The sequence below is a fragment of the Berghia stephanieae genome, chromosome 11, assembly GCF_034508935.2.
Source record: "Berghia stephanieae isolate SIO BIC M18660-M18661 chromosome 11, UCSD_Bste_1.3, whole genome shotgun sequence".
Classification (NCBI taxonomy): Eukaryota; Metazoa; Mollusca; class Gastropoda; order Nudibranchia; family Aeolidiidae; genus Berghia; species Berghia stephanieae.
The window spans coordinates 8,707,197-8,732,196 of record NC_088370.1 but is presented as its reverse complement, the minus strand read 5'-3'; the positions used below and the strand labels follow the sequence as shown (position 1 = coordinate 8,732,196).

The window sequence follows — 25,000 nt, the reverse complement described above, 5'->3', positions numbered from 1 at the left end:
ATCACGATAGTGCAAGCATTGTTGGATTTATGTTTTCCATGGATTAGATAATGGATTGTGTTCTGGATAGAATCAAATGTTTACATTGTTGTGTTCTTTGGTCACCATGGAAGAGAAAGGAGCCGGAACAGGTGAGAGAAAAACAACAACAAAAAAACTTAAGCATTTTCATAGAGCAATATCTCACTAAACATGTTCAAAGTGCTTTACAAGGGGCCACAAGCCAAAAATCAACACTTAGCATATAGGATGAGACGTGACGCCATAAATTCATTAATACTGTCGTCTACCTGAAATTTAGAAATGTATTTATGTCTTTATTGATTTTTTTTTTGTTGGCTGAAGAAGGGTTTTGAGCCCGAAACGTTCCGTGTTTTGGTATTTTTGTTCTTTTCTGAAGCTGTTCTATTCATTTTTGTTTATTATTCTTTACAGTCCACAGCTTTTAGGAGCTTTGTGTAGCTTTGTGTTACTGTTACATGTAAATGTTCATAATTGCTTGTTTCTATTTTCCTCTGTCCAGGACGTTCCAATCACATCCTTGGGAGACAGGTCTCCGTCCTCCGTTCCAGGCCACGTGGTCAAACTCACCACGTCGTCGACATCCGGGGACGCCCAGCCGCCATCTTCCGCCACCGGCAACACCACGACGACAACGGCCACCAGCTACATCCCGGCATCCGTGCCCACCAGGCAACTCAGCAAGGAGGAGGAGGAGGAGGACAAGGAGTGCCATCAGAAGTTCATCAAGATCCGGTCCAGGAGAATTCTGGAAGATGAGGACAACACCAAGAAAGAGACGTTCGGGGTGAGAAGAAATGGCTCACTTTTAACTTCCGGCGCCTCCCATACAAAAAGAAAACCCCATAAAAACCTGACACTGGCAAAGCATAGGATTACCTTTTTCTCGTTAAAGCTGAAAACCGGCTTTTTGAGATCTTCTGGCGATCAATTATTGGTTTTTTGTTTTTTTTTCGTTTGTTTGTTTTTTGGTTTGTTTTTTTTTGTTTTTTTTTTTCTCTTTTTTTTGGTCTTTTTTTTTTTTTACCCCCTCTTTTTTTTTTTTTTTTTGTTTTTGTTTTTATTTTTTAGGGAGAGGAGGTGAGTTGTTGCTTTGTTTTTGTTATTGTTGTTGGATTTTTTTTAAAGGGAGGAGTGGGGGGTGTTTGTTTTTTTTTAAATATGAAATTAATTTTTTTTAAAGGCAACAACAGTTATCCTATTTTTTACTACGGTTAAAGGGTAAATCCACATGATAAAGAGAAACTTTGCACGAAATATTTTCATATGGTTTTCACTCGAAAAAATGGGGGGGGGGGGGGGGGGGGGGGTTGTGGTATGGCAAAGGATATCACTAGTTATGTTCAAGTTTTAAAAAAAAAATATATATAGATATATTTATTTCATGATTTCAAATTTAAGTATCAGTCTTGGTCTATTCTATATCTGTGAATTTCATTCCAACATGTCTCAAGTTTGAGCAAAACATTGGAAGGGAAGTAACTGTCATTTATAAGGGAACTTACTTTCTTCCAGAAGGGAAGTAACAATTTACCAGAAGGGAAGTAACTGTCTTTTAGAAGGCAAGTCTATATCTGTGAATTTCATTCCAACACGTCTGAAGTTTGAGCAAAACATTGGAAGGGAAGTAACTGTCTTTTAGAAGCACAGTAACTGTCTTTTAAAAGGTGTTTAGTTATCACTAAATTATATCAGTCAGACTATAATATAAATGATCAAGGATACACATAGTTTTGTGTGTCGTTGGTACGTCATATCAGGCTGGCGGATGTTGTGAGAATTTTAACCTAAACACTTAACACCAATACGTATCACGAAAGTTGCTTAAAGTGAAATGAATAAATCATTGGCGCTGATATAATACTTAAATGTTTTGCAAGCGCCGTAAAACCCTTAAAAACTAAAAACAAACGAAATGAATAAATCAGGTAACAAATTTCATAACAATAAATGATGATAAATAATTATTAGATATTTTGCTTTCCCCAACCCCAACCCCCCACCCCATCCATCCCCAGAAATGAATAAATCGGGTAATAAATTTCATAACAATAAATTTCATAACAATTAATGATGATAAATAATGATTATATGTTTTGCTTTCCCCCAACCCCAACCCCCACCCCCACCCATCCCCCAGTCTCTGACGTGCAAAGGCACCCTCCTGGTGACCCCGAACGCCATCATGTTTGACCCGGATGTCAATGACGAGTACATCACCAACAACGGGGGTCAAGCCAAATTCAGCGCCGTCATCTACATGGAGAACATCAAGGGGGCCGTTCTCCTGCCGGACACCAGCTCCAGATTCTTCTGGAGGCAACCAGAGTAGGTTCTTCGTGTTAATGGGATGCAACAAATTTGGTCAACAATTAACTTGACTCACTCAATCTTAGAAAGTTTTGCTACTTTTCAAAATTGGAAAAAAAATGTATTGAAAACAGCATGTGTATTGATAGTTTTATCCAACTATCATTAACATGTAAAAATTAAGAACATTAGCTTTGATAATATGCCTATAATTTGTCTCAGAAAAATGTAATAAATAGGCATGGGGTAAAAGTAACCTGGGTAATAAATAATAATAATAATAATAATAATAATAATAATAATAATAATAATAATAATAATAATAATCTTTATTATCCAAATAGGCAATTCTTGTTAGGTTACAGCTCTTGTAATATGGGTAAAAAGTAATTAAAATAGTAGTAATAATGATGATAATAATACTGATAGTAATGATGATAATAATAAAATAATAATAATAATAATAATAATAATAATAATAATAATGTTGTAGTAATGCAATGAACATAAGAGCACCAAAATATAATATATATAATAAGGTGCGCGTACGCAACATCTAATTTAAGTATTACTGAAGAATAATATATTACTGTTACAACCATCATCATCATGTCATCATCATCATCATCATCATCCACCACCATCATCATCACCATCACCGCCATCATCATCACCACCACAACCATCATCATCACCACCATCATCACCACCATCATCACCATCACCACCATCATCACCATCACCACCACAACCATCATTGACATTTTATCCCCACCCATTCTCCACCACCTTCAGGGAAATCCGCAGCAAGTCCCCAAAGCCACAAGTCTACAGACCTGAAAACGAGAGTGTGGACGTCCCCGATGGCCCGGACGGATATCAGCCATCGCCAGACAGAGGCAACGGGGACGATGGTGGAAGTGACAAGGCCAGGACGTCACCAGATGTGGCTGCCAGCACCAATGAAGATAAGACCGGGGGTCGGATGTCGGAGGAGTTGGAAAACATGACAGAATTTTCACAGGTCTGGGGGTTTGGGTTTTTTTTTTTTATAGAGAGCAAAATTGTGATGTCAAAAAACTGGTTCTGAGTGAGGGGGGAGATAGTTCAGTTGATAGAGAACTCGCTTCACAAGCAAAGGGACCGATATCGATCAGGGGTGAAGTCCAGATTATTCTTCTGACAACCCCCCCCCCCCCCCCCCCCTTGTCCACCCCCAGCTGTGATTAGGTAACTGGGTCTGTTTTGGGGGCTCCAATTACTATTTTATGAAATTATTATTTGGCAACTCTGCTTTTGTGGAGTGTGTCGGCAGATAAATATTAATCCCAAGTTGAAATGATATTTAGAATTCAGGTGTCTTAAGCCACATAGAGATACATGCCAACCAGTACGATTTCGTGTATTTTAGTACGATTTTTTTGGACCCAAATACGTAGATAGGATTCCAAAGGATTTAGTACGATTTTTTTTTTTTTTTTTTGGTAATAATTTAATGTTTTTTCCCCCAAGGGTGAATGATGTTGAAAATGATACATTTGGTTCAATGATACATACATACTTGTCTTTTTTTTTTTTTTTTTTTTTTTTTCTAATCCCAGGCCATTCTATCTAATGATACATACATACTTGTCCTACATCAACTGTTGTATGATGCATCACATTTTGTAAATTTATACTACAATTTTAATTTCAGTTTCTTATATAATGCTAGTTTTGACTAATATTTTTCTCATACCTTTATGAGGATTTGCATAGAATTATGCATGTAAGCTTATTGTATAATTTAAATGGCCTCAGGCCATATTTTTTTAAATGGCCTCAGGCCACATTTAAGCCTTTACTTCTTGTTCAATAGAAAATGTTAAGTAGTCAATGAAGCCTTCAATTAAAAACTGTATTGCTAATAAGCTTAAACATAAATGGATTATTTCCCTTTGTAATAACTAAAATGTTATGTGTTATGGTTTAAAAATTTATTATGATCATTCATTTTTTCTTTATTGTCTCGTATGAGTCTTAAGTTTTTTATTACCAAGCGGGCTGCCTTAGGAACGCTGTTTGGTTTAAAATGAATTCACTAGAATCATTTTTAGAAGTATTTAACATGTCTATGCATTATACTCATGAATTCTTCATCATTTTACCAAAAGTGATAGTATTAGTAGTATATAGTAGGAAATGGTAGTAGTAGTAATAATAGTAGTAGTAGCAGTAGCAGTAGTAGAATAGACTAGTGTCCTATCCAAAGGATAGCAGGCAATTGCTACTGTCCGTTTCACACTATAGAGATAAACTCCGGCCCATGGGCCTAATGGCTCTGAAGGACTGCTTTTAAAATTATTTTTTAAAAAATATTTCCAAGTCTGTAAGAATTTTGTGTGTCTATGTATGTATGGTTTTATGTAAAACTATCTCTACATATAAGGAAATATGTAAGAGAATTTAGATTGATGGCATGAAAGTTATGCTAATTATTAGTACATGGGAATGAGCTTTGAGCTTTTTTTTATATAGCGCAATATCCACTAAATGTGCTCAAAGCGCTTTACAATGGTCCCTGGCCAACTAGCAACATTTAACATTTAGGACGGGACATGGTGCCTGTTAGACGATGTTACAATTTTTTTTCGGACAGAGACAACACTGTTTATGGCCAGATACTCATTTTACACCTGAGTACGGTGAGAGAATGTGAGTAAAGAGCCTTTTTCTAGGACTCAACTATGCGCAGAGTGAGGCTCGAACCCAGGACCTTCCGATCCGAAAATGAGTATCATACCACTAGACCACATAGCCGCAATGCTATATGCTATGAAATATTATCTAATTAAAATTTTAAAATTTTATTTTACATTTGATTTCAGGGCTATGGAATGTCCATATCTACACCTGGCCGAACTTCAGATGAAATCGCCTCGACCTTCACCTCCGATCCATCGCCGTCCATCCACCTCCAGAAACACATGTCTCGCAGCTCAGAGCTGGCGGTTAGCGAGATATCCTTGTTCGAGGACTCGTCTGGCTCCAAGACGTACGGGGAAACCCGGGACTTTGGACCTCACATGGGTCTCTCGTCTTCGGAAATGATCCGCCATGATTCGGTGTCCTCTCAGAGCAACCAAGCCATAAATTCCCCGGGCGTCGACAATCATACCAGCACGAGGAGTGGAAGTAACGAAGGCAACGGTAGTCAGTCTGCCACGGATAGTTGCAGCGAGGCAGCCGGTGGACTGAGCACTCCGACTCAGGGATTCGCCCCAGTCTTTTTCACCGATAGATCTCCGAACAGCGTCATCGCCGCACCCAAAGCAGTTCCGGGGCAGAAGGCCGGCGGCATGATGCTCTCACCCCATTCGTCTTCTTCTCTTCAGAGGCCAAAGCCGCAGCGAGGAGAACAAGCGGCACATTCTTCCGATGAGACGAAGCGGCTGAGCGCTGTTCAAGAAGTGTCCACAACGGAACAGAAGGGAGAAGGAATTGCTCAAACTCAATCGGAAAGTGCCACAACTGTAACAGCTGATAGCAATGCCACCTCCACCACCGACAGCAGCATCATTCATTCGTCAAACGCCGACATGTCAGAGCCAATGCAAAATCTGAACATTACCGACACGGATGCAAAATCATCAACATCATCTACGACAGCTAATCTCAGTTTGCCTTCAGACTCGACGGACGGGGCCCTCAGGACTTCGGACACTTCAACCGGCCACACCAACAACAGGGTACCTCCTTCGTCCATACCCAGCTCCCACTCTTCCTCATTCTCTCCTCTACGCAATCCAGCCCAGCATCTTTCCAGCTTCTTCAATTACACCAGCACGTTTTTCAAAGCCGGGGAAGGCAATAACAACAGCAGCAGCAGCAGCAACAACAAAACCTCCCCGTCTGCCACAGCAGCAGGTGACGAGACTTGCGGCAGCGCAGCAGGTGTTGCCGGAGCGAGCAGCAACACAGGGACTCCCAAAAGTGGAGGCAGCACCAGTAGTAAAATTGGAAAAGGTCTGAGTGCTTTCCCATTCCCATCGGCTCTCATCCCGGAGGCCATTTCATCCAACTTCCCGTCATTCTCGCTGATGTCGTCATCTCAGACGACCCCAGCGCCGTCCATAGCCGTGTCAGGAGTTGCTGAGAATTCATCTTTGTCTTCTAAGAGGGTGGAAGAATTGACCAATTCCCTGGGACCTCCACTGTCAAGTAAGTCACTGGCTCATGATAATGCTTCAGCTTGAAGCTCGATGAAATGAACAATAATAGGTCATTGAATGGAAGCTTTCAAATTGATAAAAGAAGACAGATAATGTGGATGTTTCGGGTTTCCCCTTTATCAACAAAACATGATGAATGAAACACTAATGACAAATGAGAGATATAAGAATAGCGTTGTTGAGGTGAATAAACAAAAGAATGATGGGACAGGAAATACTATTCCTGTTTATTCACTCTAACAACTCCATTCTCACATCTCTGATTCATCTTTAGCTGTTTCATTCATTCATGTTTTGTTGATAAAGGAGAAACCCGAAACATCCAAGGCTCCCATTCAATTTCCTATTGTTGTGTAGTGAGTCATTGGCAAATGTGACCGATTGTCTCATAACAGTATTATGTTGGGTTGAACCTGATGATTAAAAATTTTTTTAAATAAAAATTGATACTTTAAAAAAAAAGCTAATAATGAACTAGTATATCGATGACATATTTTGGATATTTCTAATTTGTGACCAAACGTCTCAAAACAGTATTAGTCGGGATGGACCCGATGCTAAAAAGTCAAATTATAGTCAAACTGGTCAAAAATATGAAACGTTGGTATTTAGCACAGTAAAATATGATATTCCTTCTCCTCTATAAAGCAAACAAACTCGACTTAAGTATGCTATTTCTGGTTATAAATTCAATTTTCAGCATCTTAGTCATCCCGACTTAATAGCGTTTTGAGATGAAGGGTCACATTTGTGAGGTTTAAAAAAAATGTTTTAAGGTCGACTTATAGAGTCTGACCCTTTATCTCAAAGGGGAGGGGAAGTGACCCGGAAAGTCCAGGGTTCGAGTGCCGCTTCAGATACTTTCGTTTTTGTTTTGTTTTTCCTTGGGCAAGATTATTAATCCCAATTTGCTCATTTTGTTTGGACAACATGGGTGATTCCTTTTGACATCAGACATCTTGTTTGATTGCCTGGTGAGCGATAGAATCAGCATCGACCCTCAGCCATGACTCCTCTTTCCCCACAATGACAGGGCTCGAACCTACAAACCTACAGCTCAGAGGTAACAAGTACAAGGAGCGTCAGTCATACCACGACAAATTAAACCACATTGTTTGACAGTTAGTCTCATACCACCTGCCAACCGCCAACCAACCGTAAATATCTGATTTTATCCTGTTCTTGGCATGTATACACAGTCACAGCAACAACAACTGTTTGTTCGTTTCTTTGTTGTTGTTTTTTTTGTTTTTTTTTTGTTTTTTTTTAAATCTCTCATCTCAGGAGCGACATTTTTAATCTCCCCCCAATTAAATCTTATTAATTGTTATTCTTATTTCGTTTCATTTTATCAGACACATGTCTGATGATTAAAGTTTTTAGGGTTAGGGTCACCTTGACCTACATAATAATAAAACTGCCAGCTGTTTGAAATGTCTGATTAGATACCAGCCCTATTGAACTGTTATCGTTTGTGCGGCTATGTGGTCTAGTTGTATGACAGTCGCTTTCGGATCTCAAGGGTCGGGGTTCGATTTGATTTATCTTCGCTCGGTGCATAGTTGAATCCTTGGGGAAAGGCTAAACTCACATTGTCACTGTACTCGGGTGTAAAATGAGTACCTGGCCATTAACAACGTTGTCTATGTCAAGATCGACTGATTTTTTGGGATGTTTTTTTTTTTTTTTCTTGTATTTTTCTTTCTTGCTTTGTCTGGCACCTTTCATACACACTTGTTCAGATCTATATCTTACACCTATAACCATTGGTGGGTATGGAGATGACACCCATATCTGTTTTCCTCTTTCACGTTGTATTCTGTCCTTGTCTTGGATTGAGATCCTCTTGGTTCATTTTCCCTGGTTAGCTGTGACTGGAGTTCTTAGCTGAGAGGGGAACAGTTTTGTGGGGTTGTTTGGTTTTGTTTCTTTTTACTTAGGTTGTTTTGTTTTGATGGGGTTTTTTTCGTGTGTTTTATTTTATTTTATTTTTTTTACATCTATTTATTTCTCAATCTATTTATTCATTTATTTAGATATTTAGATATTTATTCATTTACTTATTTAAGTATCTACTTTTTTACTTCATTTATTTACATATTTATATATTTATTCATTTACCTATTTAATTACCTATTTATTTATTCATTTATTTACATTTTTAGATATTTGTTTATTTACTTATTTAATTATCTATCTATATATTCATTTATTTATTTATTTAGATATTTCTTCATTTACCTCTTTAATTATCTATTTATTAATTTATTTAAATATATATTCATTTATCTATTTAGTTATCTATTTATATATTTAATTATCATTTTCTTCATCTACCTTACTGGGTGGGGTTCCTGACCTCCCATAGCGGGCAGGGAGGTACATACTGTCTTCTATCCCCTTATATCTGTTTTCCAACATGCTTTCTGTCTTTGTCTTGGAATGAGTGTCATGGTCTCAAGTGAGTAAAGAGCTACTCGACTATGCATAAAGATATATGTAGAATGAGGCCCCAGAATTTACTAGTTACTATAAATGAAAAACAATTAACGATTTGTTTACAATGAAATAAAAATAATGATGAAATTTAATTAAAAGAGATAAACAGTGATCGTGGCAGTTACAAATAGAGATATGAATATTTTACGTAACTTATGATAATATGTCAGGTTCGTAAGTTTACGTTTCCAGGCAGTTGATGGGCTTGGATGATCTATTCCTCTGATAACAGGATCGGACTCGTAAAATTCCACTTCCAGGCAATTGGTAATGGGTTAATATGTAATCCTTTGACAGCGGGCTCGGGTTTGATCCTTGAAGATTATACAATCAAAGTTAAAAGCTCCGGCGTCTTAATGGTGTAGATATAATATCTACAAAGTCCCAAAAGATAAAAATCTTCCAGTATATATATAGGAATAGAGCGACTGGCCGTCCGGCATAGATTGTGAAGAGAAGTGAGTGTCAAATGTTAGACCTATCAGCTTTTATAATAAGTGGCTACGTGACAGAATGTAGAACGAAAAGTATTCACTAATTAGAAATTAATTCGAGGGAAGGCTATAAAAGGAAAGACGATCTAATATTAGAAGGTAAAGTTTATCTAAGCCTACCGAAATATAACTGGAGTGAGATGAATTCAGTTCTTAATAAAATAAAATTTAATAAGATAATTGTGAACAACCTTTACTGTGACACCCCCCACCCACGTTTAAAATATACTCTTTAACCATTATGGGAAAGATAGATTTTACAAACGGAAGTAAATTTACTATCATGATACTCTAGCATTAATCCATTGTTATGATTTGTGCTACAATTAAATTATTTATTAACTAGACATGGAAATGTTTATATTAACGTAGGTATATGAATGGGTGACAATAACAATGAAAGATTGTGATTACAAATCATTGTGATGAACAACATGATGGCAATGTGATTACAAATCATTGTGATAAACAATAGTGATGGCAATGAAGCATGATTTAAGTCGATGATATGAAGGTAATTTACTAAATGAAATGAATGAAAATGTAAATGAAATATTGACATTTCAATTATTAATCATAAATGAGTGAAAATTCATAACAATAATAGTAAAGAGAAGATTTCCCAAATCATGAATGGGTATGGTATATATATCCAAACAATACTCAATGTTACAGTAAGTTGGGTCATCATGTTTACAAATAAAATTATCGAAATTGTGCGTTCTGATTTGGCATAGTTTGCGAGGTAACTAACAGTATGCATGGGAGGTTAAGTTATACCCTTCTCACGTGTTTATACTAATCGAGAAAGTAGGTCGGCGTGAATATTTTCACAGCCTGGTATGTGAGAGATACTGAAAGTGTAATTTTGCAAAAATAGACTCCACCTTAGTACTCTACTATTATTCATTTTGTTATTTCTTATGTACGTGAGTGGTTTATGGTCCGTTTCGACCACAAACTCTTTTAGCAGTAGATATCTGCTGAATGTCTTTAAAGCAAAGACGATGGCCAGTCCTTCACGCTCTATTACAGAGTATCGTGATTCTCTGTCCAATAATTTTCTGCTTGCATATAAGCAAGGCATTAGAGTTCCCTCATGTTCCTGTAATAGTACACCTGCGATGCCCTTATCAGACGCGTCAGTTCTTACAACAAATTCTTTTGATATGTCGGGTAATTTAAGAATTGGTTCTGAACAGAGTAATGCCTTTAATTGGTTAAAGCTATTCTGACACGCTTCTGTCCAAACAATTTTGTTCGGTGACCCATTCTTTGTCAGATTTGTTAGCGGTGTCGCGATGTGCGCGAAGTTGTAAATGTATTTCCTGTAAAAATTTAGGAGCCCAAGTACTTTGCGTACTCTTTTTTTGTCTTAGGTGGTTGCAATTGTGCGATTTTTGTTTGTTTTTCTGTCTCGGGTGTCTGTGTCCCATGACCAACGGTATGACCGAGAAAATCAATTTCGTAAAATGCAATGCTTGTTTTTGACGGTTTTGTTGTTAAAGAATTACGTTTTAATGCTTCAAGCACTAATTCTAAGGTTGTCATGTGATCAGTCCATGAGTTTGAGAAAATACATGCGTCGTCGAAGTATGAGAGTGTAGACGAGATGTCTTTTAATAACATAGGCATCATTCTTTGGAATGTCGATGCGGCTGTCGATAATCCAAATGGCATATAGTTAAATTCTAACAATCCTAATGGTGATTGAAATGCTGTGTATTTCTTACATGATTCTTTCAGTGGAATCTGCCAGTAACCTCTAGAAAGATCACATTTGTCATGTATTTTGCTTGAGATAAGGCAGCAAATAAATTCTCTTGATTTGGTATTGGTTCTGCATCAAACACTGTTGCTTCATTTAATTTGCGAAAGTCGATACATAGCCTTATCGATCCGTCTTTCTTTTTCACTACTACTGTTGGTGATGAGTATGGGCTTGAAGAATATCTAACTATTCCTGTATCTAGCATATCCTTAACTTCCTTTTCAACTTGTTCTCGTGCGTGAAATGGAATAGGATAGTTTTTCACGTTGATAGGGGTAGATGTGGTTAACTTTATGTCGTGTTCCACTAATGTTGTATGTCCGGGTGCGTCTGTAAAGACTGACTGGTACTTTTCTAATAATGACCTGATTTCTCGTTTCTGACATTCATTTAGTTGAGGATTGATTGTGACGTCATTAATTGTACTATTTTTAGAGTTACCGTGTTGTGGGTGTGTGTTGTAGTTCGACATCATCGCTGTGAGTTTCGATGATTAATCCTACATTTGCAGCTTCAACATGGTTAAATATTGGTTGTGATAATCTGTCTCTATCGAAATATTTTTTTAGCATGTTTGCATGGAATGTCTTTGTTGTGTTGTTAATTTGAATCTCGTAATTAACACCAGATCGTACTGCTAATACATTGAATGGTCCTTTCCATGTAGCTAAAAGTTTACTCGAGTCATCGGGTAAGAGTATTAGTACTTTGTCACCAATCTCAAATTTTCTTGACTTGCTTTTTCGATCGGAGTATTCCTTGTATTTCTCTATTTTTTTAGTGACGGATTCCTGTGCTAGCTTACATGTATCCTCTATTCTGTCTTTCAGGTTTCTTACATATTCGTAAGCAAACATAATTTCGTTATTGTCCTCCTCATTCCCTTTACAAATGTCGGCTACTATATTGATCGGGCCGCGAGGTGATCGTCCATACATCAACTCAAATGGGGAGTAGCCTGTAGATTCTTGGGGTATTTCTCTATATGCAAATAGGATTGCTGGTAAGTATCTGTCCCAATCATCTGGTTTTTCTGCTGACACTTTTCTTAACATATTCTTTAGAGTGCCATTAAATCTTTCACAAAGACCATTTGCTTGGGGGTGGTAGGGGGTTGTGAATGAGTGTTGGATTCCCATGAGTTTCATGGTTTCATGCATCATATGTGATGTAAATTGGGGTCCATTGTCCGACAGTATCTCATTTGGTATGCCTATTCTAGTAAAAATTGTCATCAATGCTTCAGCTATGTGATCCGATGTAGTTGATTTCAATGCTATCGCTTCTGGCCACCTGGTTGCGTAATCGACTAGTGTTAGTATGTGTGTATGGTTTCTATCTGATTTTGTTAAAGGGCCTATAATGTAAATTGCAACTTTTTGAAAAACTTTTTCAATAACTGGGGTTGTCTCTAATGGCAATCTCGGTATTCTGCCTTTTGCGACTCTTCTTTGGCATGTGTCACAAGATTTCACATATTCTCGGACGTCTTTAGTAATTCCAGGCCATGTGAAATTCTCGGATATTCTCTTCAATGTGGAAGAGCTCCCAAGATGTCCAGAAGTTATTGAATCGTGCGCTATTCCAAGGATTTTGTTTCTGTAAATGCTCGGCGTGACCAGTTGTTTAGCTATTTTGTTTCTTTTCCTATGTAGCCTGAACAGAATATCTTTTTCAATGATGTATTCAACTTTTGATTTCGTACCTTTGTTTGCGATATTGAAATATGAAGTTAAAGTCGGGTCCTTTTTCTGTTCTTCAATGAACCTGTTCCTGTCAAATTGTTGTGGTTCTAGAGAAATAGTCATTGGCTTCTCTGTTGTCTTAGTCATCTTTCTTGTTTCTGCTAGACAAGCTGTTTCTTGGGTTAATGACCATTCTTTTACATCTGTTGGGTTGTCTTTAAGACCTTTTATATTGCCAACAATAACATCAGCGACGGGGTTGGGAAGTATACAGCATTCCACTATTCCTGTATAGTATGGGGTTTCTATGTACACGTTAGCTGTTTCAAAGGTTTCGACTGTGCCACTGAATGTGATGCATTGTACCGTTTTTCCAGTTTTGTCTTCGTCATTGATCAAAGATGCTTTTATTCCTACTGTACTGCATCCTGTGTCTCTCAATATTTTGCAATCAGTTCCATTAGCTTTGCCTTCACAAAAAAATAGCGATCCTGACTTGTGAGTTTGTGTTAAAAGTGACATACCTTTCACGCAATACACATTTATATTTTCTCCTGACATTACTCGTGTCTGATTATTTACACTGGTTTGGAGTGATGCATTTGCAGTTTCTTTCGGATATCCCACGATTTTGTAACATTTGTCTGCTGTGTGGCCTTTCATTCCACAATATTGACATTTAATTATAGGTTTGTTGGTTTTCTTATACTCAGTATTATTGTCAGTGCTATTTCTTGTTTTGTTTTGATAGGGTCGGCTATGGTCTCTATTGAACTGTTTGTTCCATGGTTTGTTACTATGGTCATCCTGTTTCACTTGCGTGTTCCGAGTGATTGATCGGCTCGTTCTATTTGAGTACTGAACTTTAGGTGTACCTGGACTCTGAGCAGCAGCAGCGTAGTATGGTTCCTTCAATGTTCTGCTAAGGGGTGTCAATGGATGTGCGCTGTTAAAGTTTTCTGCGTAGATTTTTAATTTGTCCAAGTTTTCTGGCTTTCTCTCTTTAAAGAATGCGACTAAATCTGGGTTGCAAGCTTGATAGATTCGATTCTTCAGCGTGAGATAGTAAAGGCCTGCAAAGTCGTCTTGTTTTACGTTTGCCAACTCAAGCCACCGATTTAGAAATTGAGTAATTCGGTTCACGAATGTATTAAAGTCTTCTCCACTTTCCGGTTTTGCAGTGTGAAACCTTTCCTGGTAACCATCTTCCGTTAATCTAAATCTTTTTAGTAGAGCGTCTTTAATTTTTCCATAGTCATCTGCATCTTCAGTTGTTAAGGTATAGAAAACTTTTAGCGGTTCTCCGGATAAGCAGTTAATCAAGGCTGTGGCCCATTTGCTTTCTGGCCAACGATAACCTTTAGCCTGAACTTCGAATCGGTGTAAGAAGGATTCTAAACAGTCTGAGCGTTCATCGTATGTTGGCATGCGTGGAAGTTTCACGAAAAATTCATCACTATTATTATGTTTTCTTTCATGACCGGTTTTTTGTTTTTTCAATTTCCAGCATCATTTGGGTCCTTTTGGTTTCTTCTTCTGCTAAAGCTATTTGTCTTTTTAGTTCCCTTTCTTGGACTCTTTCTTCTCGTTCTTCTCTACGTATTCTTTCTTCATTTTCTTCTCTACGAATTCTTTCTTCATTTTCTTCTCTACGAATTCTTTCTTCGTGTTCTTTTTCTTCTTTACGAATTCTTTCTTCATTTTCTTCTCTACGAATTCTTTCTTCATGTTCTTTTTCTTCTTTTACTTTCTCTTCGCACCATGAAAATATTCTTTCCTGGGTATTTCTAAGTCCTTTGCGAGACTTAAGTATCTTTTATATGCTTCCATGTTGCAATAAATTAGTTACGATATTTTATATATATTATATTGACAGGATACTGTTACTGACTGTTTTATTTATTTACACTTACTGGAATGAACTGTTCTATTTTTAGAAATCTCTCTCTCTCTTATTTCAACTTATTATGTATGTTGAATTTGATGCCTTTTATCGTTATATCTTATAAAGCAATGTGTCAATACAATGCGGAGTTATTATGACTTGTGTCAATAACAATGTGTCAATCGCGTGTACTCTAAACTATGTTACTACGAAAAATGTATCACCAATGTGTGTGACTCGTCGTTAGTTTGTGTACAATTATTCGCAATGACGCTAATATACTAGAGTGTGATAACAATAATAGGATGCCAAAATAATCCCAAGTTATCTATCACTAAATATAACACGACGGCTAGTAGACTCCTTTTATTATTATTTAGTTTTTAAAGACTCACTTTTCAGAACATAATATATAAGTGGTTTTCGGTAACAGTAGTATGCCAAAAATGTATTTAAAACAAATCACTATGCAAAACAAATCACGATGTCTATAGTTACTATGTGATGCCCAACTCATGTAAAAGAGAATAATGAAGGATATATTTACCAACTCAGTTCGTGGCTGGGACCTCTCTCTTGTTCAATGGTTGTTCAACAATTGTAATTAGGCATTGAAGAGTGTTTAACAGTGATGTCTGAAATACAAAACAATAAAATATCGTAAGATTTACAATAGTTACAAAATGTGTTCACAACACTGAGTGATTGGATGATAGGTGAATGAATCGTTATGGAATGTAAACATATTGAAAACAATTCATGAATGAGGCAAACAACAAAATGAAATGAGTGATATAATAACAAAGTGGACAAGGAATGAATGAATGAATGAAAAACTGAGTGAATAGATGAATGAATGAATGGATAATGTATGAATGAAAGAATGAAGGGAGGAATAAATGTATGAATGATTGGATAAATGAGTGAATAAACGAATGAATGGATGAATGAATGAATAATTTATAAATGAATAAATGAATGAAGGAATGAATCAATAAAATGCTATTCAATTTGAATGAAAGAATGAATGGATAAATTGCTATTCCGTTTAAATGAAGAAATGAAAAAGAAAAAAAATTAATCCTGTAAATAGGGAGTTCAATTAAAATATGATCAAGTGGGGCAATTAAGAGTTTTACAATTTAAACTTTAAGGTTAGATGAAATAGATATAAGTAACTAAATAAATTCAATTCTTTATATGTGTCCCCTCCAAAATGTCATGGTCTCAAGTGAGTAAAGAGCTACTCGACTATGCATAAAGATATATGTAGAATGAGGCCCCAGAATTTACTAGTTACTATAAATGAAAAACAATTAACGATTTGTTTACAATGAAATAAAAATAATGATGAAATTTAATTAAAAGAGATAAACAGTGATCGTGGCAGTTACAAATAGAGATATGAATATTTTACGTAACTTATGATAATATGTCAGGTTCGTAAGTTTACGTTTCCAGGCAGTTGATGGGCTTGGATGATCTATTCCTCTGATAACAGGATCGGACTCGTAAAATTCCACTTCCAGGCAATTGGTAATGGGTTAATATGTAATCCTTTGACAGCGGGCTCGGGTTTGATCCTTGAAGATTATACAATCAAAGTTAAAAGCTCCGGCGTCTTAATGGTGTAGATATAATATCTACAAAGTCCCAAAAGATAAAAATCTTCCAGTATATATATAGGAATAGAGCGACTGGCCGTCCGGCATAGATTGTGAAGAGAAGTGAGTGTCAAATGTTAGACCTATCAGCTTTTATAATAAGTGGCTACGTGACAGAATGTAGAACGAAAAGTATTCACTAATTAGAAATTAATTCGAGGGAAGGCTATAAAAGGAAAGACGATCTAATATTAGAAGGTAAAGTTTATCTAAGCCTACCGAAATATAACTGGAGTGAGATGAATTCAGTTCTTAATAAAATAAAATTTAATAAGATAATTGTGAACAACCTTTACTGTGACAATGAGATTACTTGGTTTTGTCCTGGTCCTGGCCAGATGCCCTGGCTAAGAGGGAAACAGTCGAATGTATAGTTAGTTTTGGGAGATGATATTTTTTTCATTGTAAATCATCTCTCTGTTATGCACTGTATTATGCTTTCTTTATATTTTATATGATTTGTAAAACATTTGAGTGTGTTCCTCTTAGCGGGGACCTGTGCTTGTGTCTGGATGAGACTTTTAGTGATCTCAAACTAAGTACTTTGATAGAGTGCTTTTGGAATCTACACCTGTTTCTTATTTGAACCAATTCCCCTTTGTCTTCCCTTTTCTTGGATGCTTTATTGTAATTCTAGAACTTTTTACTATCCCATTTTCTTCCTTTATACTGGCGCTGATATGACCTTAATGTGTTGCAAGCGCCGTAAAACCCTTAAAAACATAAAAAACAACATCTACCTTAACAGATATTAATACTTTGAAATAGATTAGATCATATCTCAAAGCCAGTAAGCAATTATTCCTATCCCTCCAGATAATCTCTCGCTTCACTGGTCTATGGGAGACATGTCGCTGCCTGTAATATGTTGTTTGTTTTTTGTTTTTTGTTTGGTTTCTGTTGGGTTTTTTTTTTTTTTGTTGGGCGAGGGGGGGGGGGGGAGGAGGGTGTGGAGGGTTATTTTATTTTTGGGTTTGTTTTTTTTTTTTTTAAATATTGATTTATTTATGCACTGTGTTGTTCCCAAGACCTGATTCCTCTATGTTGATTCAGATTCATTGAAATACTTTTCCTTTCTCCCCCAAGGTTTCCTCCTAAGGACTGAATTCCCCCAGTTCCAGGATCCCTCCCGCCCTCCCCCCCCCCCCTTTCTATGTTCTCCAGATTCAATGAAATACTTTCTTTTTCCCCCCCCCCCCAGGCTATTACCCAAGGAGTGATTCCCCCCAGTGGTGAGGATCCCCTTCCCCTCCCCGCCCCTCCCCCCCCCCTCCCCCCTTCCTATGTTCCTCCAGATTCATTGAAATATTTTCTTTTCTCCCTCCAGGCTACCTCCCAAGAAGTGATTCCCTCCCCCACCCCCCCCACCCCCCCCCCCCCCCCCCCCCCCCCCCCCCCCCCATTCCTATGTTCCTCCAGATTCAATGAAATACTTTCCTTTCTCCCCTCCAGGCTATCTCCCAAGGAGTGATTCCCCCCAGTTCGAGGACCCCCCCATGTACCTACAGATCCGGGTCGGCATCCCAGCAGACGCAGAGAATCAGCCCCGAAGACCCCACGCCATCGTCAAGAGGGTCAAAGGTCGACTCCTGGAGGAATACTGGTTCTTGATTCCGAGGAGCACGTCAGTTCCATTCCTTTATATATTATCTTAAAGTAGTCCACCAGAGCCATTAGGTTCATGGAGCCGGAGTTTATCCCGGTTTCTATAGTGTGAAATGGACAATAGCAATTGCTTGCTATCCTTTGGATAGGACGCTAGTCTATCGCAAGGTACTTTCCACCAAATCTAACAAACTTAGCTACCCATTCACTGCTGGATTTAACTTGATCTTTAGGCCTTTGTAAAATATTTGTTACTTTGTCACGCTTTCTTCTCTGTTGTAGTCGTTCGAGATTCATATCAGTTTCATGTTGTTTTTTTTATTGCGGCTATGTGGTCTTGTGGTATGACACTCACTTTTGAATAGGAATGTCCTGGATTCGAGCCTCGCGCTCGGCGCATTATTGAGTCCTTGGAAAAGACTCTTTACACACATTTTCTCACCTTACTCGGCTGGGTGGGGTTCCTGACCTCCGATAGTGGGCAAGGAGGTACGCTTTATCTTCTATCCCCCGATCGTCTGTTTTCCAACATGCTTTCTGTCTTTGTCTTGGAATGAGATTACTTGGTTTTGTCCTGGCCATGGCTAGATACCCTGGCTGAGAGGAAAACAGTCGAATGTATATTTAGAGTTTTGGGAGATGATATTTTTTTCCTTGTAAATCATCTCTCTATTATGCACTGTATTGTTTTGTTTACACATGAGTTTTTAAACATTTGAGTGTATCCCCCTTAGTGGGGACCTGTGCTTGTGTCTGCATGAGACTTTTAGGTGATCTCAAACTAAGTACTTTGATAGTGTGCTCTTGGAATCTACATCTGTTTCCTATTTGAACCAATTCCCCTTTGTCTTACCTTTTCTTGGGTGCTTTAATTGTAATTCTAGAACTTTTTACTATCCCATTTTCTTCCTTTTTACTGGCGATGATGTGTTGCAAGCGCTGTAAAACCCTTAAAAACAAACAAACAAAACATCACCTTACTCAGGTTTAAAATGAGTACCTGGCCGTTAACATTTTTAGTCTCTGTCCGAAAAATTGTAATATAACATGCGTCATGTTATGTCCTACATGTTACATGTTGCTGTTGGTCAGGGACCAACTTTGAGCATGTCTGTCATCTTAAGGAAAAAGGCTGTATGTTCTCATAGCAAGTAAACATAGGGTCTTTTTGCTTAAGACGGCAGACTGTTCAGTGGATATTTCATTTTTTAAAGATTTTTTTTTTTTAATCTTTGTTTTGATTTATAAATTTCACTGCTTTGTTTTGTATTCAATACTGGTTGAATATATGTGCGGATGTGGTCTAGTGGTATGACACTCACTTTCGGATCGGAAGGTCCTGGGTTCGAGCCTCGCGCTCAGCGCATAGTTGAGTCCTTGGAAAAGGTTCTTTACTCACTTTCTCTCACCGTACTCAGGTGCAAAATGAGTATCTGGCCGTTAACAGCGTTGTCTTTGTCCGAAAAATTGTAATATAACAGCCGTCATGTCACGTCCTACGTGTTGTTACGTGTTGCTGTTGGTCAGGGCCCAACTTTGAGCACTCCTGCTGTCTTATGCTGTCTTAGGGAAAAAGGCCATATGTTGCCTCTCATTGCAAGTAAATATACGGTCTTTTTCCTCAATACGGCAGACATTTAGTGGATATTTCTTTTTTTATCTTTGTTTTGATTTATAAATTTCACTGCTTTGTTTTGTATTTGTTCCATTTCTTGGATTACTGATCTGTATGATCTTCACTCGTGTTTTTATATCTCTTTGCCTTTTACAGGAGGAGCAAAGTGTACAAGTTCATCATCGATTGGAGACCGGAAGTGTACGGGGACCAGGAGCAGTGCCAGAAGCGAGAGCATTTCTTCTACGATACCCGTGACGTCATGCACCTGATCCAGCCAATCGGAATGCCCCGATCCCCACGGTCCCCCAACTCGGCGGAGGAGAGGCTTAACATCATAGACGACCATTTTACGGTGGATGAGTCGTGGGAGGTGAGCAGTGCTGCTTTGTTTTGGGGGGGTTTTTTTTGTTTTTAGGTGGTTTTTTTTTTTTTAGTTCTTTATGTTTTTGGGGGTGGGAGGGGAGTTTGTTTGTTTTTTAGGTTTTTTTTGTTGTGGTTGTTGTTGTTTCTTTCTTTTTTAATTATTAAAAAAAAAAATTTTTTGAGGAGGTGGGGATTTTTGTTTATCTATTTTTTGGGGTTTGTTTGATTGTTTGTTTTTTTTTGTTTGGGGGGGGGGGGATGTTTTTTGTTTGTTTCTGTTTTTTGTTATTTTCTTTTTCTGTTCATGTTTTTCGGGGGTTTTGTTTTTGGAATTTGTTTTGTGTTTCGTTTTTTGTTTGTTATTTTAAATAATTTTATTGTTTGTTTTGTTTTGTTTGTTTGGGGGGGGGGGGTATTTTTGGTTCTTTTCTCGTTCTTTTCATCATCATCACCACCGTCATCATCATAGTCACCATCATCATCGTTACCATCATCATCATCATCACCGTCATCGTCATCATCATCATCATCATCATCATCATCATCACATTAGTGATCAACAACTATAATAGAAGACACGACACCTTACCGTTCCACGCCCCCATCCCATAATAAGTCAGTCGATATCTCTGTCTCCTAATGGTTGCCATAAACAACAAAGTTTGTTTTACGTACCTTCTTCAACTTGGGTCGTAACTTTCGCCTCAGGGAGAAATTTTGTCTCTGTGGATTTGGAGCCGTTTGAATCATCCCAGTTATTGTAAACAAAAAAAAAAAGTTTAAAAATAAGAAAGTTTTTATATAGATAGAACGAAGACGACGTTACTCATGTCTTTGTTATTGTTTTATTGCCATGCATGTTTATGAGTAATTCTCACTAAACTGTATTAACCAGACTATAAACGTTCAAGGTTAGGTTACACAAAGTTTTGTGCTTTGGTCCGTTATACTTCCGGATTGCACTGTTGTGAGCTTTTTAGCCATGTGCATACTATCTATTGCGCAAAATCCACTAAACGTGCTCAAAGCGCTTTACAAGGGGTCCCTGACCAACAAGAACACGTAACATATAGAGCGAGATATTACGCCTATTAGGCGATTTTACAATTTTTTCGGACAGAGACATTTTGCACCTGAATACTGAATACGATAAGAGAGTGAAGAGTGTGTGTGAGTGAAGGGCCTTTTCCAAGGACTCGACTATGCGCGCTGATCAAGGCTTGAACCCAGGACCGTCTGATCAGAAAGCGAGTGTCATACCACTAGACCACATTCACATAGCCGCGCTTCTGGTTACTTCTGATTACGTCATGGCAGGTATGTATGTGAGTGATTCATTCACACCCAGTGTGTAATTAGCCACTCCCACGCCTCGTTCTGAAAAAAGTCCGCGAAATTAAAGGGGAGGCAAGAGAAAATCAGCTGATCGTTAAAATAGTAACAGAAAAGTGGAGGTGCTCGGCAATGAATGCAAGAAAGACATTTAAAACGCCGTAAAAATGTTTAAAAATCACTTAATGTTATAATTACCATCCATAACAACCTGTCAAATTCACATATGTAAGATGTCAAGCCAAAATTAATAATAAAATAATAAAGAACACGATTGACCGGTGGTCCGTTGACTACACATGCATACGAGTACCAGAAATATTTTGTAAACAATGTAACACAATATAATGTGTAAGTTTCAAAGCAAATGCAACCACAAATAACATCAAAGAACAATGTGGGACTACTGTTTTAATTTCATAAAACCAAACGTATATTTTCTGCCCCCGATATTGAACGTGTAGTTAGTATGTATCGTACAAACAACATTCGTTTAGACAGGTAGTCGGGATTCTAGCGCCAGTTTTATTTGGGCAACCATGATTGGGATTTCACTCAATGCACTTATTATTAATTATTATCATTATTATATAATAATAATAATAATAATAATAATAATAATAATAATAATAATAATAATAATAATAATAATAATAATAATAATAATAATAATAACAATAACAATAATAATAATAATAATAATAATAATAATAATAATAATAATAATAATAAGCAGTTGAAAGGATATAGTCTTTGGTGTATAAGTGCATATGTACAATATTTCTTATAATAAATGCTTCAAAACAAAACAAAACTAAAAAAAAATAAATAAAGAATAAATGAATAAAAATATCTATTTGGGCATTTACTTACATTAATAGTCTTGAAAATCACAATAACAATCCATGAAAATTAAATATCCCAAAATCCGAAGAAGACATGAATTTAATCCAAAATCCAACACAGGAATGTATTTTAATAGGAGACAGATATCCTATTAAAACCATAGCATTACTTGCAAAAAACAATACCCCACTCTGCGTTTAACGGGCTTGTGGCCGTCACATTGTAAATTGTGGCCGCATTAGGGTAATCGGTGTCCTAAAGACTGACACACTGACATACAATCAATGAGAACTATAAAGAATCCATTCTAGAATTCAACTACAAACTGAAAAGTATGATAAATATCACTCTCTCAAATAATTTCCTTTGCTCAGGTTCACTCACACTCTCCTTTATTGCAAAACATTGATAAGTGAGATAAAGTTTGTATTTCAATTATAAACTTAATCACATAACCTAAATGATGGAGAATAAAAACAGCTAATTATAAAAAAAATTCACAGATCAAGTTATCTAATTGAACTCCGCATATTTAGCTTAATTAGTCATTGACCATATATTTTTTTAAATGGCATTGTTTCATTTAAACAAGACCATGACGCTTATGCCTGGACCGGGTATTCACAAATTCTGCTTTTGTGTTCCACTTTTCGAATCGAATTAATCTCTATCTTATCCGTATATTTGCAAATTTTCTGCACTTTAGAAATAAGACCATAACGCTTATGTCTGGACCGGTTGTTCGCAAATTCTGCCTTTGTGTTCCACTGTTCGATTAGAATTAATCTCTATTTTTTCCGTTTAGTTTGCAAAGTTTCTGCACTTTATAAATAAGACCATAGCGCTTATGTCTGGACCAGGCATTCGCAAATTCTGCTTTTGTGTTCCACTTTTCGAATCGAATTAATATCTAGTCTATCCGTTTATTTGCAAAGTTTCTGCATTTTATTAATAAGACCATAAAGCTTATGTCTGGACCGGGCATTCGCAAATTCTGCTTTTGTGTTCCACTTTTCGAATCGAAATAACATCTAGTCTATCCGTTTATTTGCAAAGTTTCTGCACTTTATAAATAAGACCATAACGCTTATGTCTGGACCGGGCATTCGCAGATTCTGCTTTTGTGTTCCACTTTTCGAATCGAATGAATCTCTATCTTATCCGTTTATTTGCAAAGTTTCTGCACTTTATAAATAAGACCATAGCGCTTATGTCTGGACCGGGCATTCGCAAATTCTGCTTTTGTGTTCCACTTTTCGAATCGAATGAATCTCTATCTTATCCGTTTATTTGCAAAGTTTCTGCACTTTATAAATAAGACCATAACGCTTATGTCTGGACCGGGCATTCGCAAATTCTGCTTTTGTGTTCCACTTTTCGAATCGAATGAATCTCTATCTTATCCGTTTATTTGCAAAGTTTCTGCACTTTATAAATAAGACCATAACGCTTATGTCTGGACCGGGCATTCGCAAATTCTGCTTTTGTGTTCCACTTTTCGAATCGAATGAATCTCTATTTTATCCGTTTATTTGCAAAGATTCTGCACTTTATAAATAAGACCATGACGCTTATGTCTGGACCGGGTATTCGCAAATTCTCCTTTTGTGTTCCACTTTTCGAATCGAATTAATATCTAGTCTATCGGTTTATTTGCAAAGTTTCTGCATTTTATAAATAATAATAATTGTTCAAAATTTTACCTTACACCCGATATTACAAGTACAAGTGAGCCAGGTGAAGAAGATTGTCAAACAGTGTGACAGATGAAATAGGAAGAGAGAGAGGGAGGGAGGGAGAGAGAGAGAGAGAGAGAGAGAGAGAGAGAGAGAGAGAGAGAGAGAGAGAGAGAGAGAGAGAGAGAGAGAGAGAGAGAGAGAGAGGTAAGGAGAGAGAGAGAGTATTCGTTTTTTGTTCAAAATCTCTCTCTCTCTCTCTCTATCTCTCATTGCACAAGGTTGTGCTATTTACTACTATTTATCAAGAACAGCCAAGCTGGCAACCCAGTCTCTGTATAAACTAAGCAAGATGGCAACAGGGACCTCGCTCCTTATCCAATGCCGAAGCTTTAGTTTGAGTCAAACAGTTTTGTTAAAAAAAAACACCCAAAATAAGTTCGTGTCGTAAGTGATGGAAGTTGAAGTCGGCTTATTATAAAATCGTTTTTATGGTCTGTTTGGATTACCCTTTTTAAATAGAAAAAGTGAATATAACATAAACTTGAAGAATAGGCAAGCTAAATGAAATTTAAATTGACTGATTAAATGAGTACGCGAGGCTGAGTTGCGAACGACTACTGGGTTCCGACATTCCGATCCCAGTGTCATTCATGTTCACCGTACCGTGTTACTGTCTACACACTACACTGCATTGTTAGTGACTGGTCATGTCTTTTTTGTTTGTATGTTTTACGCAAGCTTAATAAAAATTAAATTGACTGATTAAATGAATACGTGAGGCAGAGTTGCGAACGACTCATGGGTTCCGACATTCCGATCCCAGTGTCAGTAATGTTCACCGTACTGTGTTACTGTCTACACACTACACGGCATTGTTAGTGACTGGTCATGCCTGTTTTGTTTGTATGTTTCTTTTAATATGGGTCAATTTACAAAGAATAATAATAGAAATGTTCAAAACAAAAACTAGATTCACTATTACGTGCCTGTAATGAAGTGCTTTCCACAAACCGTGAG

General features: G+C 37.2%; 1 protein-coding gene across 1 annotated transcript in view; it reads left to right on the top strand.

Moving 5' to 3' along the window:
* Positions 1-25,000, top strand: part of LOC144956652 (uncharacterized) — a 118,317-nt gene that overhangs the window by 41,488 nt on the left and 51,829 nt on the right. Inside the window, exons 7-12 of the mRNA XM_078887298.1 lie at positions 524-808; positions 2,162-2,349; positions 3,127-3,355; positions 5,199-6,531; positions 17,993-18,164; positions 19,917-20,133. Of these exons, the coding sequence (XP_078743424.1) occupies positions 524-808; positions 2,162-2,349; positions 3,127-3,355; positions 5,199-6,531; positions 17,993-18,164; positions 19,917-20,133 (2,424 nt within the window). The remainder of the gene's footprint in view (positions 1-523; positions 809-2,161; positions 2,350-3,126; positions 3,356-5,198; positions 6,532-17,992; positions 18,165-19,916; positions 20,134-25,000) is intronic.